Source organism: Molothrus ater, chromosome 4, assembly GCF_012460135.2.
Source record: "Molothrus ater isolate BHLD 08-10-18 breed brown headed cowbird chromosome 4, BPBGC_Mater_1.1, whole genome shotgun sequence".
NCBI classification, from domain to species: domain Eukaryota; kingdom Metazoa; phylum Chordata; class Aves; order Passeriformes; family Icteridae; genus Molothrus; species Molothrus ater.
Genome location: NC_050481.2, coordinates 36,871,403 through 36,896,881, shown reverse-complemented (window position 1 = coordinate 36,896,881; position 25,479 = coordinate 36,871,403). Strand labels below are relative to the sequence as shown.

At 36.3% G+C, this 25,479-nt stretch overlaps 1 protein-coding gene and 1 long non-coding RNA gene across 2 annotated transcripts in view; one reads left to right on the top strand and one right to left on the bottom strand.

Annotated features, from left to right (window-relative positions):
* The first annotated feature begins 348 nt into the window (after window positions 1–348).
* On the top strand, window positions 349–25,395 carry HPGD (15-hydroxyprostaglandin dehydrogenase). The gene is made up of 7 exons (XM_036382614.2): window positions 349–441; window positions 610–733; window positions 4,619–4,725; window positions 15,661–15,757; window positions 21,316–21,392; window positions 23,318–23,481; window positions 24,568–25,395. Exons 1-7 carry the CDS (start codon window positions 349–351, stop codon window positions 24,704–24,706), a joined length of 801 nt encoding a protein of 266 aa, XP_036238507.1. The 3' UTR covers window positions 24,707–25,395.
* The window catches only part of LOC118686404 (uncharacterized), a 32,050-nt gene continuing 23,385 nt past the window's right edge, over window positions 16,815–25,479 (bottom strand). The window contains exons 5-7 of the long non-coding RNA XR_004980165.2: window positions 22,652–22,763; window positions 18,503–20,427; window positions 16,815–16,950 (exon numbers count right to left, since the gene is read on the bottom strand). This is a non-coding gene — a long non-coding RNA (uncharacterized LOC118686404). The remainder of the gene's footprint in view (window positions 16,951–18,502; window positions 20,428–22,651; window positions 22,764–25,479) is intronic.

The window sequence follows — 25,479 nt, the reverse complement described above, 5'->3', positions numbered from 1 at the left end:
TTCTCGGCGGGACACTGCGAGCCTATCCTCCCCGGAAAGCCTGGGGTTGGGCAGAGGGGATGAAGCTGGTCTTCTTTCTGGCTCTTGCTCTCCAGAGTTCATGCAGACACTCGGGAGGACGATTTAATGACCCGCTCCGCCCCTGCTTCCCCCCGCCCAGGCAGCTCCGGGAGGCTCTCGGTCGCACGAGTGGGGAGTGGGGCTGCAGCGGCGGCGGCCCGAGGAGGAGGGCAGGAGGGAGGGCAGGAGGGAGGGCACGAAGGAGGGAGAAAGGAAACCGGGCAGGTGACACCGCGCTGGGTTGCTGGGACTCGGCGGGCGCGGAGCGGCGGCAGGAGCGCGGCGGCCATGCACGTCAATGGGAAGGTGGCTCTGGTCACCGGCGGGGCGCAGGGCATCGGCCGCGCGTTCGTCCAGGCGCTGCTGGGCAAGGGCGCCAAGGTAAGCCCCGGGAAGCGCCTCCTCCCTTTCCCTCGCCTCTGCCTGCAGCCGGCACCCGCGGGCGGGGGGTGGTGGCAGCCCCAGGAGCTCGGCTCGGCGGGCGACCTGTCCGTCCGTCCGTCCATCCACCCTCCCGCCGGCCACTCATTTTCCTCCCGCCCCGCTTAGGTAGCCCTGCTGGACCGCAACTCCGAGGCCGGACAGGAGAGCAAGGCGGCCCTGGACGAGCAGTTTGAAGCGCAGAGGACGCTGTTCATCCAGTGCGACGTGACGGACCAGGAGCAGCTGAAAGGTAGGAGGTGAGCGCTGAGCGCTGCGCCCGGGCTGCAGCCCCCGTAAGCGCTCCGCGGAGAGGGAGCTCTGCGGGACAGCCTGCTCCCGGTCGCTGCTGGCACTGACCCAAAAACGATTTGTTCCTGAACCTGCAGATGGGAAATATTGCTACCAGCATTGCTACCATAATTTCACTTTGTTCCTTGGCACAACAGAAAGCCAAAGAAGTTAATTCCATTGAGTATTGTGGGTGATATTTTTGCATGAAAGCCTCTGCAGAAGATAATTGCTATTTTATGAGTAATATATATAAACTTTAAAGCTCAGACTTGCTTTTTATGAGGTTTCGGTACAGATTCCAAGCTGCATTCCCTCGTCACAGGAGTAATAAATTCTGTGCTGGGTTGCAGTGCTCTTTACATGCAGTGCATTTACTTTCATTGTGTGCTGCCACAGCTGAAAGAACTGGCAAAAACTGGCATGCTACTTCATCATGGGGTTAACTATAGGGTGATAACATTTCACACACATTTTGCAGATACATGGAATGGAAGCAGCTTCCCTCATGAATGATTTGCATTTCTGTTTTCACTTAGTGGATAAACAGTGTTCCCTACTGAGTATCATATAACATTGATGTACCTTCACAATATTTCATAACAGGCACATCACTTCATCAAAGTTTCATTATTAAATGGTACATTCATAGGTAGTGACTCAGATTCAGATTTTGACATCTCTTTTGACAGCGCCCTTTCCCCAGATTCATTTCTGCCATCTCGATGTGAACACTTTTGGTCTGTTTTCGTTCATTACACTTCACTGGTCACTTTCTCAACAGTGACCATTGAGCATAGCCATCTCAGAAAACATTGCTGCTATTCCAGAATTCAGCCATACTGTCCACTGTTCCAAGATAGCATGATTATTCCTAATTGTATAGCTTTACATTGCCTATTTGTAAGAAAGATGCTGTACTTTAAATCTGGGATCTGCTGTAATCAGCAAAGTTTTTATCAGCTAGGTTGATGATTGACTTTTTCTCCAAGTGGGAGGAGTAAGGAGCAAGAAAAAGCATCCTAGGGGTAGGAATAACATGTGCTGCTGTGTGGGTGTTACTCAGTGTGCCTTGTCTCCCACACCTCCTCCTTTCTTTGGTGCCAGGCGAGTGCAGGACCAACAGGGTGTGAACCGGGAGCTGGAGTGAGTAGGACAGGTCAGCAAGGGAGTTTTTGGAACCAAGTTAGTAGGAAAAAAGTAATCAGAATAAAATTGGAAGTGGGTCTTGCAAAGAAAAAAGCAAGAAAAGGAGGCTGCTGCTGCTAATGCCTCTCTGATCATTGCATTAATCCCTGCTGCAGGTTTCTTACTGTAAATTTGCAATCGTGTCTCACAATCCTTTGGGAATTCTGACCTGGTTTTGGTGTTGTTTTATTTTCATATTTTTCCACTTGCAATTGTAAGCTACTACTTCACAAATTTAGATTAATTTCACATTTGGGGTTTAAAGGTTTCATCAGAGGAATCAAGTCCTGTACTTTATGTTAAAGGTCATGTGTGTGAATGAAGTTCCTTTTTTTTTTAACTCTAGCCCTGACAGTAGGAAGTCCCAGTACTAGAACAAATATTTCTAAGTACATGAGGCTTATGGGCAAGAAGTCATCTGCTTAATCTACTTTCAAGTCTTGCCTGAACTTTTTTCTCTGGTGGTTCTTGCACCTAATCCCCGCCAAAAAATCTCCTATCTCATCCCACTTTTGAAACATCACCCTACTTACTACTGCCTTCCAGGGATATTTAAGAAGCTCATATATAACTGGTCTTTGTACTGTGTCTTTGCATTGTTTTTCTTACCTTTCCTTTAAAATGAATCCTTCTCTTAATTTTTCCTTCCCCACTCAATATTTCAAACAAACATCTGCTTTTAATTTTTTATAATTCCATAAGCACTAATTATTGTGCAATGCAAACACAGAATTATTCTACATTTGAAGAGGGGAGAATAAATCAGCTTAAACTGTAGGTGACATCTTCACTAAGAATTTACAAGAAAATTCTTCCTTTTGTGGATAGGTGATAGATGGGATTACTGTAGGCAGATAAACTTTTACCAGAAATATTGCAAACACAGATATGCAAAAACATTTGGTCTTTTCTCAAAATGTAAAATAGAAAACTACAATTAGTCAAGTCTGTGTAAGTTTAATTAAAAAATCATTGGCAAAATAACAATTATCCATGGTGGTTTTTGAAGATTCTAATTCTTAACAGAAACATCTTTCTTAGGAAAGATGTTATTTAGAGAGGGTTTAAAAGGGAATTAGCCAGTTTACAAAATTTGAAAGATAAATAAGGAACCAAATTGTATTTATTTTACTCATTCAAAATAAGTTAAAAACTCACTTCTGCTTTTAATAAAGCCAAAGGTTTTCATTTCAGCCCTTGATGATGCAGAATTGGAAAGATAAGTGACTGAAGAGTTGAAAAATCAGAGAATGAATTGGCAACAAACGAAAGAAAAAAAGGGAGACAGGCCAAACCAGAAGATTTATTAATATTACAATATTCTAGTACAGAATAAGAATATTAGAAAGATCTGTACAATAAAGGCAGCTGGACAAATAAAACCTGTTCCATCAGCTGCCCAGCTCTTGTTTTGATCACAAGATGATGATTATGATGGACCTGAAGCATTGAGGCAAAGAAAAGGCTGGTGCAGGAAAAGCTTTGTAAATCCCTGCAACTGCTGCAGAAAAAGGTAGATGTCTTCAAGCTGATGCTATGCACCTGATTGACGAGAAGGTCCAAGCACTAAGGATCAGAGAAGGAAGATGCTCCTGGGACCACCTTTCAGTGAAGTAATTTCATCAAGGCCTACCGAGCGCAATTTTTGTATACCTGAAATACTGTTGATTTTGAATCAAATACCAGACAATATTTTTTAAAATAATATTGGGGAGGTGGTGTCTTGGTTTACATAATAGTAAACATTTAGTAACGAGGAACAATATTTGGAGGGGAAAACAACCAAGTTATATGCATACATGTCAGAAAATGTCCTCAGTCCTGGAACATCTTAGTCTGGTATGAACATCTGGAAGTCATCTCATCCATCTTGTCAAAGCAGAGCCAGGCTTGAGAAGTTTGCTCCTCATTATGACATCATCATGTTTTTCTATACACATCTTTTATCTCAGTTCTAACACTGTCACCTGGGAAAACACAATGTCATTGTGGAAGTTTCCCAGTTCTCATTTTAAAATTCTTTGGAAGACAAGTCACTATTTTTATCCTCAGAAAAAAAGGAAGACTTTAATTTGAGAAACACATTATTAAAGTTACCTGACAAGTAGGATATATAACAACTTATCCATAAATAGATACATCTAAACAAGATTAATTATTTGTAGTTGAAATATTCATGTCAGTTATTATTAAATAAAAACTGTGTTCTTAGTCTTAATTTGGACTGAATTAAGAAAATTTTTCTGAACACTTGAAGCTTTTGTTTTTCATTCAAAATAGATGGTGTCAAATCTTGACCTTACTAGCTATACTAAACTGCTACAAATCAAACTATAAATACTTAATGTATATAATTGGGGTGCCAACATCCTATCTAATACAAATGTATAAGTGCTAAGAATTTAGAGATCCTGTTATCAGACTATCAAACTGAGTGAAAAGGCAACGATGTTATCTTAATCCTTCCACTTTCCCTAAATTTATCTAATGTTGGTGCATGCTAGATAAAGTAGTTAACTGCATGTTGCACACTAATGTTTAAGAAAATAAGGAAGACATTTTGGTAGACTAATAAACCATTCATTTTTATGCATGCATTATATTTTTATATATTACTTTCCAAAGTTCTAAGAATTGTCACTCTTGGATCTTACTATAGGTGCTTTCAAAAAAGTAATTGAACATTTTGGAAGGCTAGACATTGTGGTTAATAATGCTGGAGTGAACAATGAGAAGGACTGGGAAAGCACTATACAAGTTAACTTGGTAAGCATTATCTCTTTTTTCCTGTCTATATTTCAGTATTTAATGTTGGAATACAGTTAACAGACTGTGGCTTGTACAGCTTTTGCCAGATGATAGAACATTAATGATTGGATTGGTAAGTACAGCTATTGAAACAATCACCACATAACTGTGTGGTGGGTCCCTAAAATTGTCTATCCAAGATATACAGCACTGTGTAGAGGTGCTTGGATTATTTATCACCAGACAACATTCCCATTCTAGAAAATCCGATTAATTTCCAAATAGGTGTATGAATTGACTGCCTGAGGCAGTAGAGCTGCATCTACAGTAGGCCAGTCTGTTTATATGAATGTTTTAGAACATTTTAGTTACTTGTGAGGCTCAGCTAGCCTGCACTAGAGTTGGAGTTGCCATTGTTGATACTACAAATAAATTTGTTCAGTCAAAACCTCCACACTTTCCTCACCAACCATACCAGCATAAAATCTGAGTTTTAACACAGGCCATTTTATCATCATCACTTGTTGGAGCACACTACTTAAGGAGCACGCTACATACTCCCTAAAATCCAGTACATTCAACAAGCCTGGAAAATTAATTTTCAAACAAACTGTTACTACTTCTTTGATATTATATGGTATCTCATCAGATGAAAACACAATATCTGTGGGTTTTTTCTTAGCTGAAAAGTTTTTAATTTCAAGTACACCTCTAGGACATCTAAGCTCCAAGGAATGACCTTTCCAGCATTAATAGAATTTCTAGGCTAATGAAATTCAGCTTGTAGTCTACCATCTGTGAAGTCCTAATTCAACGGTGATTCAACAAGTCACCCCATGATCATACTTACTGCAAAGAAAGTAGCAAAAGGAAGCTTTGAGGAGTAAAATGTGGAGTTTTCTCATTTGAAATTTTGTTTTTCTCATTTCATGTTCTGAGCTTTCTTGAAAAGAAAGCTCAGAATATGAAAATTAGGTGTGTTTTTGTCAATAATTTTAAGGACAAAGCTACCCATCTTTGAATCCTAATGCCTCCAAAAAAACAAATTAACAAAGTGACTCCAGGACAAATAACATAAGCTGCATATGCGAGAAGTTACAGAAAAATTAATGAGAAAACTGGTACATGAAAAAAAATTTAAGTTTCATAACACCTTTCTCTTGGTTTTTTTTGTATCTATTCCTTACGTATTCATCAAGATTTAAGTACATATATTTCTTTCTCTTTATTAATTTCTAAAATGTTCCCAAAAATTAAACATTAGGAAACTTAATATTCTGAAGTAACAGTAGTTTGTCATCCTCAGTGATAGGGAGCACCTGTATCTCTTAGTACAGATCCCTTGAGTGTAAAAGAAGACTGTGTTCTAGATGACTTATTTCTTTTTACTTTTGTGCCTGGTTTTAACACAAGATATAAGTTAATGTAGGCAGCCATTCACCTGTCAAATTTGCAAACAGAGATAATTAGTCATCACTGAAGGCCATGTGAGAAATATGTTTGACTGTGATGCTTGCTGTCAAGGTAAATATCCTCACTCAGAGTGATATCTTAATAATTTTCTGATGCCAAGTGCTTCAAACAAAAGACGTTAACAACCTCCTACTACATTGCAGAAGACACCAAGCTAGGTGGGGGGTTGATCTGCTGAGGGATCAGAAGGCTCTGTAAAGGCTCTGTAGATGTGAACAGGCTGGATTGATGGGCCAAGGCAAATTGTCTGAGCTGCAATAAGGTGAAGTGCTGAGCCCTGCACTTTGGTCACAACAACCCCATGCATCACCTCAGGCTTGGGGCAGAGTTGCTGAGAAGGTGCCTGTTGGGAAAGGGCCTGGGGGTGCAGGTCAACAGCAGCGGAATGTGAGCCAGCTGTGGTCAGGAAGGCCAATGGCACCCTGGCTTGGATCAGCAATAATGTGGCCAGTGGGACCAGGACAGGGATTGCCTCTCTGTAGTCAGCACTGGTGAGACTGCACCTCAAATCCCATGTTCAGTTTGGGCCCCTCACTATAAGAAAGACATTGACGTGCTGGAGCATGCCCAGAGAAGGGCAACAAAGCAGTGAAGGGTCTTATGAGGAGCAGCTGAGGAAGATGAAGTTGTTTAACCTGGAGAAAAGGAGGCTCACAGGAGCCTTATCACCCTACACAGTCATCTGAATGGAGGTTGTAAGGAGGTAGGGGACAGCCTCCTCTTCCAAGTTAGAAGTGGTAGGACAAGAGAAAATGGTCAGAAGGGCTGGGGGAGGTTTAGATTGGATATGAGGAGAGATTTCTTCGCCAAAATGGTTTTCAAGCACTGGAACAGCCTGCACAGGAAAGCGGCTGACTCACCATCCCTGGAGGTATTTAAAAGGTCTATAGATGTGGTGCTTGGGGTCATGATCTAGTGGCGGATTTGGCAGTGCTGGGTTGAGTTGTATTTGATGATTTTTAAGGTTCTTTTCCAATCTAAACAATTCTATGATTCTATTTTTCTTTTTTCTTTTTAAAAGTAATTGAGCAGAAGCAGACCATAAGTGGTCTCAAGTAGCAGAAAATCTGCAATCCAAGTTTTAGCAACCTGCATGCTTAACTATCAAATTAGTCCCCTATTTTTTTTTCCCTAAGGGAATATTATGAAGTTTATACATTATGATATATGCAAGTTCACCATAAATGTCCTAATGATGTAATACAGAGTTGAATGTTGGAAAATTTCATAAATACGTGGTGGTGACTGGAAGAACATCTAAAATAATCGAACAGAGTAGAATTACAGTTATGTGGGTTAAATCAAAGCTACTCTAAGATCCAAATATCTCCACTCACCTATTGATTTGAGTATTCTTTCCCTAACACCGAGTCAACTTATCTCCATAAGCATTTCTATCTAGTTACTGTAATTTATGTAAAACAAGATATAATGCTTTGTACTTTTTAGTTTTTTAATTATAACCAAAAAAAAAAGCTGATGCATGTAATATCTTCTATGGGTTGGTTCTATGAAATATTTTTGTGTTTCTTGCAGAAAGGAGCAAAATATATATGAAATACATTCTTTTAAAATGTCTCCATTTCCCTCTTGTAGGATAATTTAAGTATTCTTTGTTTTATTTCTAAGAACAGAAACAGATGCTCTAGCCACACATATGTGTGATACGCATCATGCACACATTTTTTTTTATTTTTAAAGGGGAAAAAGAATCTACATGCCAGTCGTTGTCTTAGTGATTTCATTTATATATTGATATAACAAATATTCCCTGCCCCAGTTTAAAGTACAAAGTACAAAAGTAGAGCAGTACAGACCAAGATAAATCAGAACAAACACATCTGGGGTGTGTTCTTTATGGCTAAAACAGTTCACAGAACCGGTTGGTCTTCAGAAACGTTTTTATCGGAGTGTAAGGAAGTTCTCTGATAGTACTGCTTGAGAAAGCATGAAGAAGGTTCAAAAAGTGGGACTTAATTTGGAAGGAAAATGGAGTAAAACACAATTCCTACTGGTGTTCGTTACAGTTTCCTGAGAGCAAGAAAAGACAACTTGATAAAGCCAGGGAGGGGGTGTAGGAAGGAGTATTGACTACTAAAATGATATTTCTATTGCAATGCTTTCCACCTTTTTGCTACATTTTGTGCTAAACATCCATCTTTTCATTACTTTATTAATGCATCTATTTTTTTTTTCACTTAAGTAGTCCAGCAATGCCATCTATTCCTCACCTCAAAATTCCAAATCTCAGGGTGTTTACTTGATTGATATCAGCTTGATCATCAGAAGCTTCAGCTAGTGAAACTCATACAAGGATACACTCTTGTTATTATGGCGCATAGAAAATGAACTTGGCAACCATACAAGAATTCCATTTTAAAGAGATATTACCAGTGTAGTTTCAGCGGTCTGTCGCACACACGTATTTGTGCACAAAATATGTGCTTATGTGTTATACAATAGTGTATAACACATAAATTCTTATTAAGGGTCCTACCTACACTCCTCCATCATGACAATTTTTATTGCATTCATAAAAATTTTTATCTAAGGGACCCAGAAAGTTTATAATCTGACTTTTTTTATTCTTCATATCCCTAAAGCAAAAAAAGGGCCCAGATCTTTACGAGCCTTGAACATGTATGTTATTTAAACACAATTGGGTGTTCTAAGCTTCAATAATTTTATCTTGTGTTGATGTGGCTTTCTGGAACCACTTTAATTAGAGTGGCCATTATAATTACAGTGTCTTTGGTCATTACAAATGCACTTAGCACATTTTATACTAAAGACAATCCCCCAAATTACCCACAGGGTCTCTTGTTAAGCTCATGTCAGAGGTTTCTGAAAACTAACATAGGTTGCAGGATACAGTTAAATGTAGCAGTACTGGTATCACCTATTCTTACATTTTAAATATTACCTGAATCAAAAGTTTAGAAGTACTTTATGTGGCATTTTGACCACCTTACAGTTTTATTATGACAAAAAATTAATTTTATTTATATATTCAAACCAATAACCCAAATGAAATTCTGAAAAAAATTGAAAGCAAAATCACAACTACCCCCTGTTTATGTGATAATGTTGCAATTTTAACACATTCTGGCAAAACTATATTTCAGGCCAGAAGCTGGGCACATCAAAACACCCCAGTCATTTGGGGTTCAATTATTTAAGCATTGTCCAGAAGTAAGTAGAATTCAAAGGTACACATAAAGTTTCTTCAGGTGCATGACAGTCTTATTCTTCATTACTTGGCAAAATGTAGAAATATGCAACAATTCCAAATTTTTACATTTTTAATGAGTTTGCACAGTTTATTTCCATAAATGACAGAAGTAACAAATTTCCATGAATTTAGAAAGTCCTTTACTAAAATGAAGTCTACCAACATGAAAATACTTAGATTGGAACTACAGAGAAGATAATGCACCACTGTATATTTATGTGTGACTCCGTTCAATATGGCTCATGGAGAAATACATGTTCCAGAAACTAGCAAACCTTGCAAAATCATTGTTTGCATATCAGTAAGGACCTATTTCTCAGAATGCCAATTAATGTTTCAACTGAAGACAGAAGGGTAACTAGGCAAACATCAGAAGTGTTTCATTGAATTTATTTTTTGTGACAACAGCATCATGATCATCACAAGGCTGTTCCACTGTGCCAGCTATAAATGGGAGTATGCTGTGACCTTCTTCTGCTCCATACACCTTGCTGGCCTTTCTCAGCATACCAGGAGAAATGTTAAGAACTGAACTTTCACCGCAAAGTAATGTAACCTGGACATATAGCTGGATTCAGCAGCTGGAAATAACCACTAGGTCCCACAAGAGTGACAAAGGCAAGCATCATTTCTCTGTGCCAGCAATAGAGAAACAGACCAAAACAAGCAGTGCTATCTGTAGTAGATGAAATGGCATAGGTGGCTGGTTTACTGACAAGCAGTGGCTACCTCAATGGCTTACTTGCATATTCTTCAGCATAACTTGATGTCAGAAGACTAAGTGTCTAAGGGGAAATGCGACCAAAAAATGAGAAGTGACACCTTGAAATTAGTAGCACAAGAATCAATCCTCTAAGTACATAAAGAAGCCTCTAGTTATAATTATTTTTGCTGTTTATATTGTTCTAGGAAGGACACAGTTACTTACCTTAATAGCACAGTAAGTCAATGAACTTTTTAGCTTATGGTTTTAATGTATGTTTACAATAACCAGTGTTGAAGTATAATGAAAAGCAAAGATTTCAAACTAAGAACATAAGACCAGCTATCAAAATGGAATACTATTCCTATGTCCTTCAGGAATGTGGAGGTGTATTGAACGGGGGTAGTGGAGTAAAGGAATCTGCACCCTGAAAAGCTAAAGCATAGTGTTTCATTCCCACCTTGTAAAAGAGCTATTGATTTGTAACAAATCATCTAATCCTGCTATGTATTCCTTTCTCCTTTCTGCCTCTTCCTCTCTAGACTTCTTGTTTTCCACAGTTTGAGTTGGAAATTCATACTCAAGAGCATAAAATTTAGTTTCATATAGCAATCAAACTAACCTATACATAGGAATGCCAAGGAACTTGCCTGCTTGCTCCAACTTGTCCACATCCTAGAAAATCTACATTAAAAAAAATTAGTCCCACCTTCCTTTCCAACAGCAAAATGCTAAAATTTATCATGGATATCACAAGCAGCACTTTTAGTTTCAGAATTTTGAAGCTCATCTTACACAGTTCACAAAGTACTTTTAAGTGTTTCCTTATAGATAGTCGTTGATTTACAACATCACTCTATGAAAGGCAAATGATCTTGGGTCAAATTCCAGCTCTGTGCTAACCTGTGTTATGAAACCACAAGTTAGTGGCTCTTTCATTTTTATTCAGTACCCCAAGCACTGAAATATCTTAGTTCAGGAGCCTACATAAAATGTTAGGACTGATTACTATTTTGTTTTCTCAAAGGAATTCATATTACCATATCATCTTGATATCAATATAGTGCTCATCTTCAGCACTGAAGATGCTGATGTATTTTCTCAGCATGAAGTACCAGATGTATCTGACAAGTGGTGGCAAGCAAAACCTTATTAAATAGGTGTGAGAAACTATGTCAGTTGGAACAGCTGCCCTGAAACACTAGGAAAAAAAAGCACTGTGTACTCAGTTAGTTTCAAAGCAATTGTCACTTGAAAACGATGATGATTAATGATGTCCTGGGCACCATCACCAAAAAAACACCTTTTTTTTTTAATAGATAAATCTAAAATGAAACACAAAGTATAAAAACTGACAGATATAATGTTAGAATACAAGAACATTGTACACATTGGCTGACATTGGTTCCTAAAGGTGGAAAAAAATTATTTAGCGCTCTACTGAAGATGCTGAGCCTAATTAGAATCAGAATTTCAATATATGATTTTTTTTTAGAATGATAGAATAAAATCTATACAGCCAAAGGACACATAGAAATTTGAAGAATCAAAAATTTTGTAAGTTTTAGTTCTGATTTTGACACTGGCAACTAAATTGCTATTTAAGAAATCATTAAATAAGTTACTGATTACAGATACCTTATTCTCAAAAGCAACTGCAAATATTTTGAGTATTTGCACAATTATTTTGCAATGTTTACCATGATGTCAGATACCATATTAGGTTTATTACTGTATGATACTTCAGCACATCTGATCTCCTCTAATTTAAATCTGTAATTTATGTAATGTAATGCTATGACATATTCCCACACTCACCACTTTAACTTTATTTAAAGAATCCTAAATTTTCTGCTGGCAGTTGAAGAGTAAAATTGCCTCCCTTGAGAGCATACTCAGATCTCCAGCGCACCTTAATGGCCTGTTCTCATGATGTGCTGTAGTAAAACACTGTATTTTGGGAAGAAAATAAACAGCAGTGTTGCTGAGACATCATGCTTTTCAACATCTAGAAGAACAGTAATTTAGATTATTTTCTGACTTCAAGGATACTAGTTTTCCATAGCCAGGATTAAAAAAAAAAAAAAAAAATTAAGAATCAGCTGTATCAATTTTTGATTTACCTACATTTAGTTATAAGGCTGACTACTTTGATACTCTTTGTTCTTGACATATTTATGAAAATATCCCTTGAGCTAAATGCAGTCGTAAACAAAGGAATCATAAAAAATTCAGCTCTAAAATGCCTTCCTGTACAAAGTCTCCCAGCATATTTTCATCTTAAGCTGGGTCAGACAATTTTTTTTATTGGGTAATTTTAAATTTAACTTTCGCAGAATTTTTATTTAATAGATAATCTATAAATTATTGTTGGTTAGAACCTGGGATTGAATTATTAAGCTTAAACATATGATTGGGGAACTGCACAATCTGAAAATACTTTTAGTTTTTTTCATTTAATTGAAAGGAAATGACAGATATTTTCATCATAACCTAAAACCAAAAGCTGCATTCAGAAAACATAAATTTTGAGAGGATTGGAGAGAGATGGATTCTTTCAAGAGAATGAGAAATCCAACACACAATAGAAGAAAAGTGCCATCTGCTGAGAGTGCAGGCAGATTCTTCTCACCCTGGGTATGTGCTTCAGAGTTTACCTGCAAAATAATTCTGTATTTTATCAGTCCAAACATCATAAATAGCCATTTGACCCAAGATCAGCCACACTCAGTGAGGGTTTTGCAAGGATCACAGGAAAGGATTACAAGGCTATAGCTGGTGTAAGGGGCAATATCCAGATGGAAGTCTGCATTTCACTTGAAGACCACCTCTCACAATGCCTTTATGTAAAGGAGAACATGTCTCCAGCCTCATGAAGAAGTACTAAGTTAATGGATTCCAGAGGGAGAAAAAGAACAGTACAGTAATTTTGATTGGACAGCCAAGCTACCCACTTTTTTCTTGGTTTAAAATTGTGGTTTGGCCAAGGACTCATCTAGCTCTATTATCTCTGAATTAGAAGGAACTGAAAAGCCTTCAAGGAGCCCCAAGCTACTTCCTTCTTCAACTGATTTATTTTCTCTAATCATCCTAAGTGGAATTCTCCTTTTCTGCTCAGCAGGCTGAGCCACTGCTCCAGGGCATGACAGGACGTGCACCTGCTCTCCAAAGACGTCATTAACCCCTTTCTTCCTCAAATATCTTCTGTACAGCCTCTCATACACACACACACACACACATACACATATATATATTAGAAAAAAACCACTCCACTCTTAAGTCCAAATCTAATTTTGGGTGAGTTGCCAATAAGTTTATGTTCAGAATAAGTATATCTTATAGCAACACTACTGTACATTAACAGTCTTGGTTTAAATAAATCAAATTTATATGTGACAATTAAACAGGACTAGATCAACCTTTATAAGGACTCTGCTACTTTCCAGGACATATGAAAGAAATCTGATTTAGTCTGGTAGGCAACAAGATATTGAAGACAATTCTTTGGAAAGTTTCTGTTGAAGAATTTAATCAACAGTATTAAAACAGTATTTTAAATTAATCAAAATAATTCTTTAAAAATGATCGCTTAAACAAGACTTTCCAGGAAAAAAAAGGAATTTTTTCTTTAAGAAAGATTTAAAATATTATTTCAGAATTTTTAAATATTCATATTTTGTGAAGTTTTGCACTATTACAGGAAATAGATATTCTGAAAATATATTATTATGTAAAAATATCTCATTAAGCGTTGAAAATATAGAAAATGAGAAAAAATGATTAATTATCAAGATTCCAAAGCAAACTTGGTAATGAGGTCTCTGGTTGTTGTAACTCTGTCAATGGGCAGCCTCATGTTAATTAAAAAATAAACCAGTGATATTAATAAAGTAGGACATGCACTCTTCCAAATCTGATTCCTATTAAAACCAGAAAAGCATGAAGAATAACTGAAAATGAATTAGTAGTACTACTTTATATTTTGTAACATTCGTGTCTAAAATATCAGCTAATGAAAACGAAATATAATACCCATCTCCAGATTATTCCAATTTTGCTTTGGGAATTTAGTTAGTGACAGAAAAATAGTTAACATTCTGATTTTAAAAGCTTTTCTCTTTCTTCCCCCCAGTTTCTCTAGTCACTATCTCTTAGGTTTTAGCCAAATACAGATTCTTTACTCTGGTTTTCTTATGGGAAATTTCTGTCTCCATTATTCTGCAGACCTTCTCTGGTCAAAAATATTGAAATAATCATGCACACTTCACCTTTTGGACATCTTAATTTATTTGAGTCAATAAATAGCACTAAACAGTCACAAATTACAAATGAAGTTCTCATTTAAAAGCTGAAATAATATTTCCAAAAGACTAAAAGTGTATCTCAATGTATTTGTCTGTTTTAAGGAGAAATTGTAAAGCAAATATGAAATTCTTACAGAGAGATTAAAAAAATGGTAAATAGTTATGGAACTCATCACTAATGCAGTAAATTTAGAGAAATTTACGTTTCTCTAAAGTTATCTTCCACCAGGAGCCATGTCTGCTGCCTTTTTCTTACTATTCGTTTCACTCTCAGGTAAAGTGATTTTCTGAGAGAAACTCTCTCCTGATTCCCCCAGCAGGCTGGTAACCCAAGGCTTGGTGTGTCTTTGGACATCTCAGTTTAAAAGTCTGAAGCTCAGTGAGAGGAATCTCAGCAGAATTTCTGACTACAGTAGGGTTCAAAAACAGATTTTAAGGAATCAAAATACAAGTCTCAGAAAATTTTTTCCTTGAAGTTCTGTCTTTAAAAAAAAAATGTTTGTAAAAATCACAGTTAATATTATGCTAACATCTCATAATATGCTAACATCTTAGAATGCCATTTTTACCTTCTCTGTATTTGCCTGTGTGGGCTAACCTTCATTTGAGAGGAATGGTAAAACTCCTTTAACTTTAGTCAGAAAATAATACACATTTTTCATATCTTGGGACCAGAACTATATCATGGTACTTAATCGTAAAAAGTGTGAATTTCTTTTGACTTGAGCCTAATGTAGTTTTAAGTGTTAATGTTATCTTCAGATACAGTCAGTACATTTTTTTATAATATAGAACAGGCTATCTCAACAAAAACAATGGGATTTAGATCAGTTCATCTGCCACTTATATTTTTGGATAAGGTATGTGTTTCACCTATAAATTATTTACTTTTTTGTTTCATTTCCTTCACAGCTCTTATTTCATATTTCAATATTTTAGTTTTTTTATTTATATCTCATTGAGAGAAATATGAAAACTGCTATTACTTCTATTTATTGCAATTGTGCTTCTGAAGTTATTGAGTTGCAATACTGTGGAGTGTCTCTGTGCTTAAAAACTTCAAAATATAAATAAGATCTCTAGTAAAGCAATGCAGGTTCTAAGCACTACAATAAAAGCAAGTTCCAGTTTGTAGAAGCACAATAGATATTTTTGAATAACATCAATAATTCAGTAAAATATTTTGAATACTTTCAAATAATCTTTGAGTATCTTCAATAATTCCTTCCTCTCTATACCAGACATCTGTGATCAGAGGAACCTACCTTGGCATAGAATACATGAGAAAAGGAAATGGAGGTGATGGAGGAGTGATCATTAATATCTCATCCTTGGCAGGTGAGAAAATTTTCTGCATAAACAATTTCTGCTGTGTTTTCTTCTTCTGTGTTTTTTTCTTAATCATACTGATCAGTCTTACTTTTTCTTCTTTTTATGGCCCTTTCCTATTTAGAAATATTTTGAACTGGTTTTCATCATAGCAATAGAAGGAATATCAAACAACCACAAATTTAATTTGCTTTTTTAAACACAATTCAATATAAAAAATGTAATTTTCCTAAGCTATCAGTCTTGCATTTAAAACCTTGAGCCTGACATAAATTCCTCCATTCAATTCCAGAGGAACACAAATGTAGGAACCTCTCTAGGCTAGACTGTACCTAGTTTATTAACAAAGTTTTTCACACACCCACTCTGTGTTCCAAGTCCTTTCAGCTGTGATCTACCTGTACTTGAGAAGTCATAAAATTAACACTCATATTTTACCAAGCTTAAGCAAGAGTGCGTGGGTGAGTAGTTTAAGTTCTCCTGTAGACCTTAGCTTTTAAGATTAAATGTCCAGTTCACCCTACTGACATAATGCATATGGATCTTGAAGATCTGACTTAATGCATGCACACATGTCCAAGACATGGAGTCTTATTAAAAGACTCCATGTACCTTTAAGTCAGCATTTTCCATACTGCCTGACACATTGCCTACTGACACCAGTAAGTTTATCTCTATAGGCTGAAATGAACATTGTATTGGGTCCAAATTAACCTGAAGGAAACTGCTGTTGCAGTGCAAGAGGTCATCACCACAAGTAAAATATTAAACATGTTCACAGAGACACCAATGCCCAAGGCAGTGCTTAAGAAAGGGTAGGGCTAGCAAGTGGTTTGATTCCTTTTCTAACTAGTCTCAAATGAACACAAAATTATTTTGGTTTTAAGACCTAAAAACTTGGCTGTTCTCTTTGTTAAGACAAACAACAGTTTCTCTGCTTTGCTTGGTTTTACATGGCTTGTGTTTAACAATTGTTTCCAGGGTCATAAGGAAAAACACACTTTAAAAGCTAACATATACTAATTTTTATTGCTTTTGTACTTACTACCATTCGTGCTTTGTCTAAGTCCTGCAGTTTATTGCATATATGAAAGACAAACTTCCAGTGGCTTGCTTAACATCCCCTTCAAGTGTTTTCTCAGAGCTAGCTTCTGTTGATCATTAAACTTCTGAGTGGTTTTGATCCCCACTGCCCAAGTACTCTGTAAGATACAGACAGGAAACCTTCCCATGTCTTTTTGAGCAACAAGAAGAGTTGTACCTAGTGCTTATATAAAATTCAATAATATTTCCTTTGCACATTAATTAGCTACATTAATATTAATCAGTACATCACCATGGGAATTTTGCCAGTGATTTGGACTAGAGACAGAATCAAGCCTTACAGTATTACATTTCCAAAAACCCATTAATTAATACTACTAAAATTATTTCTGTGAAATGGATGCTTAAAAGTGTTTAATTGAGCTGGATCAAAGGCAGAGCCTGTCTATCCAGTAACGAGTCTTCCTTTCTTTAGTCTTGACCCCAGACAGGACTTAAAAGAGGGACAGAAATATGTGATCCCATGCAGCAGGCACTCAACTATGTCTCAAAGCTGCAAAATTTAATTTTATTTATTTATTTATTTGTGCATTCATATCAAGAAGAAGTAATTCTGCTAAACTAAGATAATGAGAAATGTGTTTTATTTCAAATTTGGCTCCATAAAAAACAATTTCAATGATTGCAGGTTTTTTCATTGGAATAGACCTAATTTTCAAATTCAAGTAATAAAATATTCTAAAATTTCTTCTCTAGTAAGCCACACATCCACACATGGTACCTTTAATTGCCTTTAATGGAATAGTTAAAAGAAACGGAGAAAGCATAAAAAACTAAATTTAACTCAAGAGGCTATTTAAATTATTAAACTTAAATTAACATGGTCTTTTACCTTTAGATGGCTGGTACCTGTACTCTTTTTGCAAAGGGTAAAAGGGCAAAAGGAATTCAAGTATGGCACATACTTTTGTTTTGATGGCTTTTGTATTTTGAAGAAGGTTTTCTGTGAAAATGAATTTGTATCTGTCTGTATTTTAGCAGACAAAAAAAAAGTCAGAGTATTTACAGAGGGCTTAAAAAATGTTGCAATTTTTTAGTATAACATCATGCTACTTTTTTGAGAGGCTGTTCAATGTGTAGTGAATCTGGATGCCTTTCTGCTGCACAGCCACATCAGTTTGATTGCACTCAACTTCAAACATTCAGATTCCTCAAACAACTGATTTGCCTTCCCTTTATTGAAAGCTTCAGCTATGAGGGATACTTAAAGTGCCTGTCACAGCAAAAAAGCTTTTTTAGGACCAGATCCTATATGTATTACAAGAAATGGTTACAAGCAAGGACTCTGTCACAGGGATACAGGGGACCAGAAATGTCAATGGCTGTACAACTGAGGCCTTCAGCATCATGACAGAGCTTCTGGTCCCTCCCCTTTGTGAAAAGCAAAATGCTCAGCAGAATCTGCCAGAATGAGGTTAACAAGAATTAGAAGCTATTCCCTTCAGACTTCACTATCAAAAAAAAAAAAAAATCATAGAAATATCACAGCTTAGAATTTTTCCTAGGATTTCTGTTTCACCTTTGTTTTGGCACTCAGGAAGACTAAAATGATATCATGGAGGCATGCAGAGAGAAAACCAGAAAGGTTTTCTCAAAGTCCAGCTTAAAACTAAAAAGGCTAATAAATCTTATTCAAAGAAAGGAACTTACTCAAATCTCTGAGGGCAACGTTCAATGGGAGAGCGTAACTGGGGAAAAATGCTTAATTCTGTTTATATCAAAGTTCTTTCATTTCATCAAAGTGGAATGAAAGGAAATACTGGTTTCAGCAAAGCCTACTGATACAATTCAAACGTATTGATAGAATTCTCCACCTCCAGTATTAATTTCTCAGGATGTGATTTTTGATACTTGATCGTGACAAATAAGGAGTTGTACTGAGACACCTGACACCATGTCTTCAATGGTAGAGTGCTCTTGACACCAACAAGGAGAGTAGAATATAAGCAAGGGCGCAAGAACTGTCTCTCTCAGCCTGCCAGGAACTGAGAAAAATAAAACAGAGCAGTTAACACTGGAGCACAGGATTATTGTTGGTCTGCTTGAACTTGTTTTGCTAAACCAAAGAGCATCTTGAGTCATCACAAAGTCATTTTCAATTCACCATGCAGCAACATCTAGAGAGAGAAAAATCTAGCCATAGCAGCAGCCCCCTCCTCCCCGTCTAAGAGAGATTAAAACCCAAATGTATCACTTTCCAGAAGTACACTGACCTATCACCATCCATTGCAACACCTCCTCTTCTCCTCCCCATTATTTTGTGCATAATCGTCTCTAGTCTGTTTCACTGCCATTCTGCTTTGCATAAGATAATTAAATATTCATGGCAGCAGCAAATAGAATCCAGATTTTCTAACAAATGAATGCCCTAACTAATATGTTAGGAACTCATCTCTGCTCACTGGTTGAATAAATATGTGGGCAGAGCAGACTCAATGTGACACAGTGGCTCAACATAAAATACTTTAGGAGGGTCCCTGGGACATGCCGCCAACAGAGGCCCAGCTCTTCCTAGGGTGGAGAAGTGGCTCTGAGCTGGAAAGCCCTCAATGGGGTTCTGAGTACTGAACTCAGGAACAAAAGTGACACAGGACTGTTATTGTTTTATGTGAGGAATGCTAAAACTCGTCTTAGATGCTTTATCCAAAAGTGAGATGATTTTTTTCTTGGTTCTCCACTTCAGCAAAGATATTGATTTCAATTAGGAAAGAACTGGTTTTCAAAAAAAACCCCAAAAATTCTACTAGTTCCTCTCTTCCTGCCTAGTTATTCTTCCTGCCTAGTTATTCCTGCTGTCTTTGGCATTTAAGTAAGTCTTTGAGCCTTATTCCACCTCATTATTGTGAGCTGCTCCCTTCCTTTGTTTATTTCTTTACTTTGTTTCTCCTCCCTCTCAAGTAAAAGGTAATTTTTCTTACTGTGGTTAAAAAATAAAAGTAAAATTACTTCTAAATTCTTCCTCTGTGTTTCCCAGTAGACTTTGTCTGTTTCATTTCTGTTAGCTGCAGTCTGATTAGAATTTCCTTTATTTGAAGCATGTAAAAGTACTTGAGAGTTTAAAAATAGTATTGTATTATTTCTAATGTGCCAATATTCCAATGTTTCCAATAATCTGAAGAACAGTGATCATCAAAAGTCAACAAACAGAAGAATATTAAGCATTTGTTGTGATCACAATCCACAGGAGACAGTACAAAAGCCCTTTCATAAAGTGAGTTCTTAAGCAGAAGCATAGCACATTAGTCCAAGCTAAGCAAATAAATAAAATTTTAAAAGGAAAACCAGACAACAGGTTAAGTTCTTCCTTTCCCAGTACTGAACAGTGCTGCTTTCACAGGATCATCAAGGTAGCATTTAAATCAAGATAAAACCTTGAAGCTGTCAGGTAGGTAATTAGAGCTTTGGGCTGTCTTATAAAGTTCTTTCCATCAGACAAAATAGATCCCAGCACAAAGAGCCCATGCAAGTCTGGCATATGTAATTTTTCTGGCAAATCCATACTTAGAGCTAGAGAGCGAATTCTTCATCTCCACTGAGGTAAGTCACACCCCTTCTTGAAAGTATCACCTTAAGATCTAAAGTATGAAAGATAAAAAAAAAAGAGTTATTAATTTGGATTATTTCCATTAGAATCAAACATTAAGGCATTAAAATTACTATCCTGTTTTAGAGTAGCACATTCAGGAAAACATTTTATCCTCTAGCTTTCAGACAGGCTGAAGTTTGCTATTCATAAGGGCCTAATTTTCAGGTGGAACTACAGTATCCATTTGGTCCAGTTCAGCTTTCATTGTATATTAGAAATTGTTGGCATAATTGGCAGAAATTAATATATGCTCATGGTCTGTCATTTCTTCTTGACTAGCTTTTTGCCATCTACTCAGTCTTACCAGAATTAAGTTCTTAGTTTTCTTCCAAAACCTCTGTTGTCTCTTCTTTCTCTAAAACAAATAAAAATTTTGTGCTCTCCCACTCAGACCATAAAGGTTTACAGTGTTAGCAGAAAATTTTTATTTTGATTCTCCTATTCCCACACTTCCTCCCTGAACACACTGGAAATGATTGCAGGTATCCTGTTCATACATTAGATATCAAAGCCCACCTAAAAGACTTTGCTCCTCAGTATACTTTGAATACTTTACTGATTCATAGATGCCTCAAAAATCTCATTCTTGAGTGTTTTCTTCCAGATTGTGTCCTCTATTTTAAGTCATACTTCATAGATACTTTTCCTTTTAAAAGTTATGTTTTTTTCTTACTCTTCTTTTGCCTGCATATTTTTATTCATCTTTTTTTTTCTTAGCCTATCCCAGATTACAGAATATAATTTACAAATGCCTACTAATCCATTTTATTGCATCTCTGACAAATGTTTTTTACACTGTAGATCTATATGTGTGTTTAAGGTAATCATAAAATAGGAGTATGCCACATCTTCATTCAGCTACCTTTTTATTTTAAAGGACTCATGCCTGCTGCATTCCAGCCTGTGTACTGTGCTACAAAGCACGGTGTCATTGGATTCACACGGTCCATAGCAGTAAGTATGCATTTCCCAGGGTGTCAGCAGCTCCTTGGGAACATGCTTACATTTTTCATGTTCCTCCTCTATAGCCATACAACTGGAATTAATTTTATGAAAGAAAACAAAGTGTGTGAAGCAGTGGAGGTTCCCTGCTTTCACAAAGGGAGTCCAAAGATGGAATAAGTACGGCATCTGTGTGTTTATGACCAATTTGAGGTTTGGAGAACATAGAAGAAAGATGTTGCAGAGTAATTTAAGGACAGTGAGAGGAGTCCAAAAGCAAAATCCTAATCCAAGTTTTAAAACTCTTTTTTCAGAACCCTGTCCCAGTCATTTTGGTTTCCTTGTTCCTAAGTCAGGTCAATGACTTTTTTAATGATAAATAGGCACTGAAGTGTAAAAGAGTTACTTGGACAGATCATTATTTATTCTTACTGACTCTTAATACACTAAAAATGAAAAATGACACATCCAGGATGGGGCATGTAAGATGACCATATTATAAGTTTCAGCCTCTAACTCCAAAACTTTCTAGTTAGATTGAATAAACAGTGTAATAAAACAACTTGGAGGGAGAAAATACAATTCCACTTTAATAGATTAATTTTAAAGATAATCTGCTCACATAAGATTTCCAGTCTGATTTCCAGAATTAAACACCTGAAATTACACTCTATACATCTATTTTATGCACCAATCCCCACATAAATAGCTCCTTTTTCAGATTAACATAAAGAGAATAGTGTGGATAAGTATTGCATATATCATATTAACATATCAAGAGCATGAAACCTAGTTTCCCATTTTTGTTTTCTCATTAGAAATATAAATGTCACATCTAAGCGCAAACGTAAATTAGAGGAAATGCTGTCTTTAAGGAACATGAGAATGCTGAGGAAAAAAAGAATAAACATGGTGAACTATGATCTTTACCAGGAAAGGCACTACAGCCTGATGTTGGGCAGGTCTGATACCTTACACCTAGGGCTTCAGTTTCTTTTCTCCCCAGACCAAAAGGACAGGCTACCCTTCCATGAAAATGACATGTGACTTAGAGTATACCTGAAAGGAGTCCATTAAATGTTAAAATAAATAGAACACAGTGATTAACAGTAATGGTTATTCTTGGATATATCATGTATAATTTATCAGTTCTGTGCTACTGCTAAGAAAGTTTATCCAGCTCATCCAGTTCATCCAACTCATACCTGGATGTTGATCAGACTTCCTTGCTACATGCACACTTTGGTAGAACCACAAACAAGGGGTCCTACCTCTCCCAGAACAAATTGTGCTTCTTTCTTGCATCATGTTCCCGAGATGCTTCATGAAAAAAATCAGTTCACAGGGACTTTCCAGTGGAGATGCTCAGTGATAGATTCATGCCTTGGCAGGGACAACAGAGCAAGTAGAAAGGTTTAGCATTACAGCTGTAGGGATAGAGAACATACTGTATTTTTGTTGATGTGAGGAAGGTATCTTACTATATTATCTTAAAGATTATTTTATTTCTTTCAGAGTTTTCTTTTAATAAAAAAAGCTCCTATAAGATCCAGAGCATACATTTGGGAAAACCTTTCTTGTTTTTGCTTAGAAGAGTTATTTATATCATCACCCTCAAACACTGTCAATGACATGCTAAAGAGCACTAAGAACAAAAAGTATTAGGAAAAAAAACAGCTTCATGGGAAGAGTTCTGATTTCTCATAGAATTATTCTCCTGACAAAAGAAATGCATTTTTTTCCCAGTAATCTAGTATGATTACTTGACAAAAAGTGCTTCAAACTTTGTTGTTAAAACAATCAGTAGTAACACAATCTCCTTACTTAGCAAGACTGAAAAGTACTTTGTGGTAAATCTCACTCTTTGAAAACTTGTTTACACAATACTGTCTGAAAATGTTGATGACAAATGCCTACTACCCCTTTCTCTTTTCTAGTTAGCTGCTAACATGGAAAACTACGGTGTGAGACTGAACACAATTTGTCCAGGATTTGTCAACACACCAATTCTTCAGTCAATAGATAAAGAAGAGAATATGGGACAATACTATTCATACAAGGATGAGATAAAAAATATGATGCGGTTCTATGGCGTGATGGAGTAAGTCAAGTCAGATACAATGGGGGTTTTGCATTTTGTTAATGAAGAACAAAGACACACTTTCAGCTTTTATTTCAGCAAAGACACACTTTTCACTTTTATTTCAAAAGGGAAATACTGCCTCAGATAAAAGACTATCAAAAGGGTTATCTGTATAGAAAGAAAAAAAAATGGCAGAGATCTAAGCCTATTTTAAGAGCACCATCTGCACCATGATATATCCCTTTGTCCATTCCCACTTCCCAGCAAAGTCCAAATCAAATTAGCAAGTTAAATATAGTTCTTTTAGTTTTTAATAGCCTTTGGTGTTCCCTCATGAATTTGTTTAATCAAACTTGTTGTGAGATACAGGGTATATAATTTGCACAGAATTTTCACAAAATTGTCAAGTGAACCAAGATAGACCATGAACTGACAAAACTGATTAAGAGCACAACAGCAGCCACGATGGATCAGATCAAAGAGTTACCTGGCCCACTGCAGTCTTGCCAACAAAGGCCAAAAGCAGACAGCTTGGACAGACTGTGAGAACATGGCAAGCATAGTCATATTTTTTAACACTTGCTTAGCTTCCTACAATTAGCTTGCGAGATGCTTCTGCACAAAGGAAATTGTATGACTGTGTTGTTTCACCCATAATTTTCTTTATGTAAAATATTTTGCACCTATTGACTACAGCAAACTGCATGTGAAATTATCCTTTATGCTAATTTGTATGTCAGCTCTGCTACAGAAGGATAAATCAACAGCAAAGAGCTGCAGAGGATTGTGTAAGGACTACTTCTGTCCATTTCCCTGACAGAGAAAAGTTTGATAGGAAGCCCAGTGGCAGATGGAGGTCCACAGGCATTTATCAGAAACTAGAGCAAACAAATGATGATTTGTAAAGCAGCCACTTTAGATGTATGTCCTGATTGAGGAGAACACATATCTCTCCTGAAACACATACCACCTCTGCTATTCCTCAAAATAAATTTGTTCAAATACCATTTTTTAAATTTTCAGATATATAGATTTACATTGAGTTTCTTGTCCTTTTTACATGTTCTATTATATCATAACTCTGAAATAACTTTTTTTTTTCAGCCCATCAATAATTGCTGAAGGATTGATAACAATAATTGAAGATGATACTCTAAATGGAGAAGTTATGAAGATCACAGCATCCCAAGGAATTCATTTTCACCAATTTGGCCAAGCACCTTTTACATCATCAAAGAGATAAATAATTGTTTTGGGCTAATTACTTTTGGCTTTTCTTCAATAGAAAATTTTTGAAAAGAGTAATTTCAGGGGAAAAAAGATTAGTGTTGTTTCTAGGTCAATGACAGTGTTCAAACATTTGCAGCTTAATAACGAAGGGATATATGAGAAAATCTGTTGTGGGAAGATGTTACCACACTATTCTGATTCTATAAGCACTATTAACAGTTTTTATTTAGTAGAATAAATATACTGCTCTGAAGGGTTTTTTTAATTATTTTTTAGTAGTAGGGGCCACTTTTTTCATTCTGGTTGTTCTGATCTACATACTCCAAGCATAGTTTAGTTAATCTGACTTAGTTTGTTATTATTTTCACTGTTGTGCCTACCTATTTGCATCTTAAATTCTTCAGACCAGGAATTCAGTTCAGGAATCCAAATCACAAATGTAGCCATAGGGAGTTAAGAATTACTTTTCTCTTATGAAATGTTAAATATGTGCAACTTAATTCGTTGTATGTCATAAAAGGAAGTACAGATTTTTAACTTCTTGGATTTTAGATATTTATAAAATATTTCAGAAATATTTTTATTTTCTTTTATAAATATATATATATGTGAATTTTCTCACTCTGTATATACAAAGAGGAATATTTTGACATTGATTGAAATGTTTGCTTGCCTATTAAATCTTATTTTCTAAACCTTTAATTTCTTGCCTTCATTGAGTAAATCTCATTTCAATCCTGAATAATCTGGTTTTAATCATGTTTTATACATATTCCTTTTGGTTTC

Bases quoted from the DNA above. Each gene is read 5' to 3' on its own strand.
- HPGD (XM_036382614.2), top strand. From the start codon at position 349: ATGCACGTCAATGGGAAGGTGGCTCTGGTCACCGGCGGGGCGCAGGGC. The intron at 734-4,618 runs GTAGGAGGTGAG...ATCTTACTATAG, and splicing joins GGACCAGGAGCAGCTGAAAG to GTGCTTTCAAAAAAGTAATT. The intron at 4,726-15,660 runs GTAAGCATTATC...TCTCTATACCAG, and splicing joins GCACTATACAAGTTAACTTG to ACATCTGTGATCAGAGGAAC.